Source organism: Apis mellifera, linkage group LG1 (genome assembly GCF_003254395.2).
Source record: "Apis mellifera strain DH4 linkage group LG1, Amel_HAv3.1, whole genome shotgun sequence".
NCBI lineage: Eukaryota > Metazoa > Arthropoda > Insecta > Hymenoptera > Apidae > Apis > Apis mellifera.
In genome coordinates, this window is record NC_037638.1 from 20,445,730 (window position 1) to 20,451,847 (window position 6,118).

At 34.7% G+C, this 6,118-nt stretch overlaps 1 protein-coding gene across 1 annotated transcript; it reads right to left on the reverse strand.

Moving 5' to 3' along the window:
- Positions 1-185: 185 nt before the first annotated feature.
- Positions 186-5,253, reverse strand: LOC413574 (26S proteasome non-ATPase regulatory subunit 2). The gene is made up of 13 exons (XM_026445452.1): positions 4,072-5,253; positions 3,812-3,988; positions 3,546-3,732; positions 3,176-3,475; positions 3,012-3,094; positions 2,692-2,931; positions 2,495-2,629; positions 2,298-2,418; positions 1,980-2,185; positions 1,813-1,903; positions 1,442-1,729; positions 1,139-1,333; positions 186-1,036 (listed from the first exon to the last, which is right to left on the reverse strand). The coding sequence occupies exons 1-13, from the start codon at positions 4,410-4,412 to the stop codon at positions 827-829; spliced, it is 2,574 nt and encodes an 857-aa protein (XP_026301237.1). The 5' UTR covers positions 4,413-5,253; the 3' UTR covers positions 186-826.
- Positions 5,254-6,118: the final 865 nt, after the last annotated feature.

Here is a 6,118-nt window from a genome sequence, read left to right on the forward strand (position 1 = left end):
AATTTTTTGAAAATTTTACGAATTACTTGGTCTTTGGGTTACTTTTTACTTTTAAGTCATTCTCGTCTTATGCTCTTTCTTTTTCATTGCGTTTTAATATTTAATATTTCCTATTTTGTGTTTCCATCTCTTGATTTCTTTCTTTTTCTTTTCTGCATATTGTGTTTTCTTTTTCTTTTCTTTTCTTTTTTTTTTTTTTTTATTTTTACTCGAATAAAAAGAGTCATACGTTTATAAGTTTTAATTTACGACAATGAATGATAAAGTGATTCTTACCGTGACCGCTGTCAGATCATGGTGCATCATTGTCCTTTACACCGTGCAATGCGAACCAATGTACGTTTCTGTTGTATAGAGCACATTGCTTCCGCTAGTCCCTGAGGTTAAATAAACGCAAGATGCAAAGAAAGGAGCTGATTCACGCGTCTCTTCACATTCTTATCGAAGCGATTTACAGACGCGATTGAATCTTTGCTCGGATCAGTTGCGTTCTTTTCACGTTCTCATCGTTGTCGAAGTGATACATTGCGATACATATATAGTTATCGATCGGTCATTGTACAAGATTTTCTTTTAACTGTTTTTCTCAAAAATATTATTTTTACTTTTTATTAAAAACAGAATGGAAAATTATAATGTATCGTATATAAACATCGTTCGCACTTTGGTTCCTAGTAAATTCTTCGCCTTGCATAATACATTTCTATCGATCATGTTTCTTATTACTATCTCGTGAAATAAATAAACCATTTGTCCCAGCGTTGCCTTTCGCAATCTGGTTTTATTTTATTACCCATCATCTTGTATTATTATTTCAGAAGTAAATTTAGGAGCTGTTCAACTTCTCCCGAAGAATAACGAAACCTTCTAGAATACAAGATAACGGCTCATACTCGTCTAAAGCAAGTTCTGCCCGTTCTCCAGAAGAAAGCAACGTTGGCGTTGTGTGCACGTATCCAGCAGAGATGGATTTAGGATTGCCAGCTTTGCCCACGATGTCCACAGCTTGTCCAACCCTTACGGACACCGGTAGAGTCTGATCAAAATATTATTTTCATCCATTTTAAATGTTCAATATCCATCAATTACATATTCACATTGTTTTCCGATTCCTGCAAGAAAAATTGCAAATACATACTTGCAAATTTTCATCCAAAGTGACCAACCATCTGGGTTCCATTGCAAGCGCCAGACAGTACATCAAGTAATGAGATTTCGCCAGGATCAGATTCTGACAATCGAGAAAAGCCACCAAAACTACCAGTAATCCAGCTAAGGCTGCTCTATCCAATATTTTGGAGCCATACCGTAACGGAGATATGGATAAAGTACCCTAACAAAGAATTTCAACAAATTGAATCGTCAAGAGTGTTAGGATCAAATTTTCATATATATATATATTTTTTTTTTTTTTTTTTTTTTTTTTTTTTTTTTGCTTTACTTTGCCAAGATGAACTAAGCCTTGGGAAATTCGAACGAGGAATAGATGTAAGGGATTTTTCGCATGGTAGCAGGCCAATTGTCTCAACATGGTGGCAAGTCGGGCATTATTTGTTCCTGCACCGACGAGACCGAGAGCAAAGATTGCACTGTTGGCTACCTCGGAGTCATTGTCGTGGCTGTATTTGTTTAGGACGTCGAGAACTGCCAAGTCTGGATTTGACAAAGAAGATAGCCCTAGGGCCAGTGGCATTGCTCGTCTTGCGTATATAGAACCGTATCTTCCAATCTGAGAAATAATCCCTTATAAAAACAGATTGATCATATATTGACACTTTTGAATCAAGTTTGATCAAAGATTTTTCTTATCACCTGGCCGAATATCCTCGAATTCTCTTTTCCCTCTCCCAGCCCAACAGCAGCGACACCCAAAGTAGCTATGGCCTGCGACGAGCCGATTTCTCTGAAGGATATACATGGAAAATTATGAAAAGGTCATGAATATAATAAAAGTATAAATAAAAGTGCGAAAAAAGTACTTTGATCCCCCGTGTTGTTTCTCTTCTAACTTCTCTTTGGCTTTTTTCTCAGAAAATTCGATAACTCGATGGCGTTGATCGCAACAACTGCTCACAGGACTGCTAGCCGGCGTAGCGGGAATACTTTCACCATCCACCGGCTCCGAACATATTCGTAACAATTCCTGAACAATCAATACATCCCCTGTCCCAGCGTATGCACACACCTGAGGTCAATCAATATCTTTTAACCTTGATGATTTTTCATTTTTATATTTATATTTAATTTATATTTAAGAATGTATAATATCTTATAATAAAGTTGACATTATATATTGCCTGTAGCATAGTCTGCGCAGCAAGTTTGTAAGGATCTGGTAAGACTTCAAGTGCGGCCGAAGAAGCCTCTATGACATCGCGACAACCCATGTAAACCATTCCCAGTGCCAGTGACAGAAATCTGTATAAAAAATGAATTGGAAACAATTTTTCTTCGCCGTCGTTTTAAACTAAAGATAAATGTATTTCTTTTTAACCTAGAATGGGTACTAGATAACTTTTGAGGAGTAAATTCTAATAGTTTCTGTAGAAGGGTCGAAGAAGCTTCGGCATCGGCAGAACCAACGTTTATCAATCCTATCGCAATTGCTCCCAAAGACATAACTTCCATGCTACCTAAAAATTGCTCATCACAGATTGCTTGGAAAGATTCTTTCTTTAGCTATCCATTAACGTACTTCCATTGTCCACCAGAACTCCCGTTAGAAGCTCCGTAACATCAGATCTTTGTGAACCAGCATAAGCCAAACCTAGACCCAAAGTGGCCCCAATTCTCAACGTGGCGTTTTCAGAGGACACGTAATCGCTGAGAAGTGCCAGCGCTGGATCGCATTCATTGCGAATGCCACAATTAACCAATCCTATAGCAAGTAAAGCACCTGCTTTGATGTTGTAATCGTTCGTATAAAGATATCTGCGAGGAAAAATCATATCTCAGCTCTTGAACATTTGTTCGTAAATTATAATTTCATTACGATAAAAGATGCGATTCACTTGTCGATAGGTACCAGTCCACCATCTACGTCCCACATATGTATCAGTCCCAAGGAAGCGGTTGCAGAAAGCATTCCGTGTTCCTATCGAACAATTTACTTTAGCTTTGAATCGTTTAAATTTCTTCTTTTGGAAAAATCTCGTTATAAATATGTTGTAAAAACCTTATTTTTATAAACCCAACATTCTGAAGTGTTGTCCATCAGTTTATCTTGGCCGAAACCGGCATGAACGAAACCGGAAACGAACGTGGCTGCTAGATTGGCTCTGGCTGAATCGTGTTCCGCGCGTCTCAGGGTATTGGTTTCTAACCAGGTTTTGTAAATGTCGTCCGGGTGTTTAGGTTCTAAAATATCGAGTTCCCTTGCGAGTAAATGGAAATGATTGTTTACGTGGCTATTGCTCAAAATTGCTTCGATATCCTTTGCATCGTCTCCTTGATAATCCTTTTTCAACGGGGTCTCCTAATGATGAATAAATTATATGATCGAAATGTTGGATTTTGAATAATTCACACGAGATGTGAGAAATTACCCTTTGTCTAACGAGTATGAATGCCAATTGTTTTCGCATTAAAGTATCAGGGCAAGTGACGAGACATTTGTGTACAAGATCTGAATCTCCCAGTTGAAGGGCTACTAACATTGCTTTGCAATATTCTTTGAATCGTAAGTAATGATCAACTACGACTTGCAATATTTGTCTTCTTTCGGTATCCTCGCTGATAATTAAATAATATAAAAAGTAAATGAGATAAAATTTCATAAATTTTAATAATTACGTTATACGAGAAAATTGACCTGTAGGCCGCACAACTCTCTAAATATCGACAAACTCTTTCAAAATTCGTGATATCCAAAGATTCGTTTAAAAAATTCAATTGATCGATCTCTAAACATAGATCGCATCCAGGTATTTCGGCGTTATGCTTCATGTCGAATTTTATGATACCTTTTACTAAAGGAGCAAGCTCTGTTCTGTCGTAAATAAATAAAAAGAAAATAAAAAGTACATAAGAAATTTGTCGGTGAGAGGAACCATTTCTTAAGATCTAAAATACCTTATACGATTCTCTTCTTTTACAGGAGAATTTGTCCATTCATCTACGATTTCACCTTCGAGTTGTCTTATGTACTCATGACCCCATTCGCCAGGTTTCGTTACCTCACCTTGGATGCAATATCGAAGGCACTCTTTGGATCCTGGCAGTGCCCCTGCCATCGATAATACGCTCAACACTTCCGCAAATTGATGTCTCACTTTGTCGTTTTGAATATTTTCATAAGCATTTTTCATATCGTTATACGTCTTCTTTAAATATTTGAGCGGTTTTGGTACCGAAGTCATCGAGGTAGTCGAGGTTTGCATTAATAATCGAAGTTGACTTAGAGCTATCAACATTGCATCTTCGTCCTTTCCCTCAAATTATAATTGACACGTCATTGAATGCTCGGGTTAGATCATGATTCATAATAATTATTAAATTAAAAAAATAAATCGTATATTAATTCTTATTTACTAGTAATACATCGGCCAGTTGAAATAGTTCTTCTTGCAGTCGCGTGTCTTCTTCGTCCTGATAAACATTTTATCGATTTAAAAAATAAAATGAATTCAAAATTAGAACATTATATGATTACCATTTCAGATTCTTTTTGTTGACCGATTTTAGCCATCTTTTTTTAGCGTTTTTTGCAGAAATTCAAATTTTTAACAACTATTTTTAACGTAGAATTAGATTATTATTATTTATTTACGAAATTCGTGAATATAGTTGATAACACGTTTTCGATTCAACATACGTATTCGATTCTCTTTTTTTTTTCGCTTGTCAAATATATATATATATATATATATATATATATACACACATAAATACATAGATAATCACGAATTTCAGTCGTCATATCTGACACACGTTAATATTAATGTTATTATTAAAACGTTATACAGATGGAATAAAGGTTTTGCCGATTAATTCGTGTGTAATATTTTAAAATTATAATTTATTTAGCCGTAACAAAAGTATTTATCATAATTACACTACACATGTAATGCGTTTTAATACATATACATATAGAGTTTTATATATATATATATATACAATTGCATCGAATGATGATCAAGATGAAAAAAAAATATATATATGTATATATAACATGTTATACATATTATCATATTTATATATTTAAAGTATCGTCAATTAGAAATTTCCAAACTTGATTTCCTTTGTACCCTGCTTAAATTTAAACGTTATCACATTCTCTCATTGCTTTGTATACAACATTCTTCTCGTGGTCATCATACATTATTTTAAAAATCTACCTCGCTGACAATCGCGTGGAAAATCGTGATCGTTTCGTCTATCTAATTGTGCATTACGTCAAAGGCCTCTCGAACAATGCGCGATAATATTTAACTTATTTTATCCTCTGAAAAGAACGGTACAATTTCCTTCGAGAAAAGAAAAAAAAAGAAGAAGATAATAATACGTTCTCTGAGTACTTCTCTTGCCGATCTTGTCAGTCGGAAGTGGAAATTTCATACACCGGGTAATTCGAACGCAATTTGACCATAATTCTTTTTTTTCTTCTTCTTTTATATGTATATGCATATTATTTTTTTTTAATTTATCTTTTTTTTTTTTTTTTTTTACGCGCGTACAATCGTTTTGTCTTAAGCATATCTTAGGGAAAAGTCTTATTGCTCTTAGAAATAGAGGAACATATTAGGAATGATTCTACGATATCTAAATAGCTCCGTTTTCACGAACGAAAAATATAGGCGGAAGTCAACGTTGCTTACAGATTTGCGCGAAGAAGAATTATTCATTTCTATCTACGATTTAATATTTATCAACAAATTTATCGTAGAGGATATGTTTCGTTCAATTTTAACAATTTTTATAATTTATTAAAATTTGATTGAGGCACTCGAGTTTTTATCACGATAAATATGCAAACGACGACCGATTATTATTTATTATTATTATACACGATCAGCATATTCCTTTTCTTCTGCGTCGTCCTTTCGCATATTTTAATAAATAACTATGTTTCGTTCGCGCGGATACCTTGTCCATACTAGAGATCACATTAATAGCTATT

What these genes read in the sequence shown, in the direction of transcription:
- LOC413574 (XM_026445452.1), bottom strand. Translation starts at nt 4,412, where the DNA reads ATGTTGATAGCTCTAAGTCAACTTCGATTATTAATGCAAACCTCGACT. An exon ending in GGACTGGTACCTATCGACAA is followed by an intron (nt 2,932 to 3,011) that starts GTGAATCGCATC and finishes TTTTCCTCGCAG; the next exon opens with ATATCTTTATACGAACGATT. An exon ending in GCTTAGTTCATCTTGGCAAA is followed by an intron (nt 1,334 to 1,441) that starts GTAAAGCAAAAA and finishes ATTCTTTGTTAG; the next exon opens with GGTACTTTATCCATATCTCC.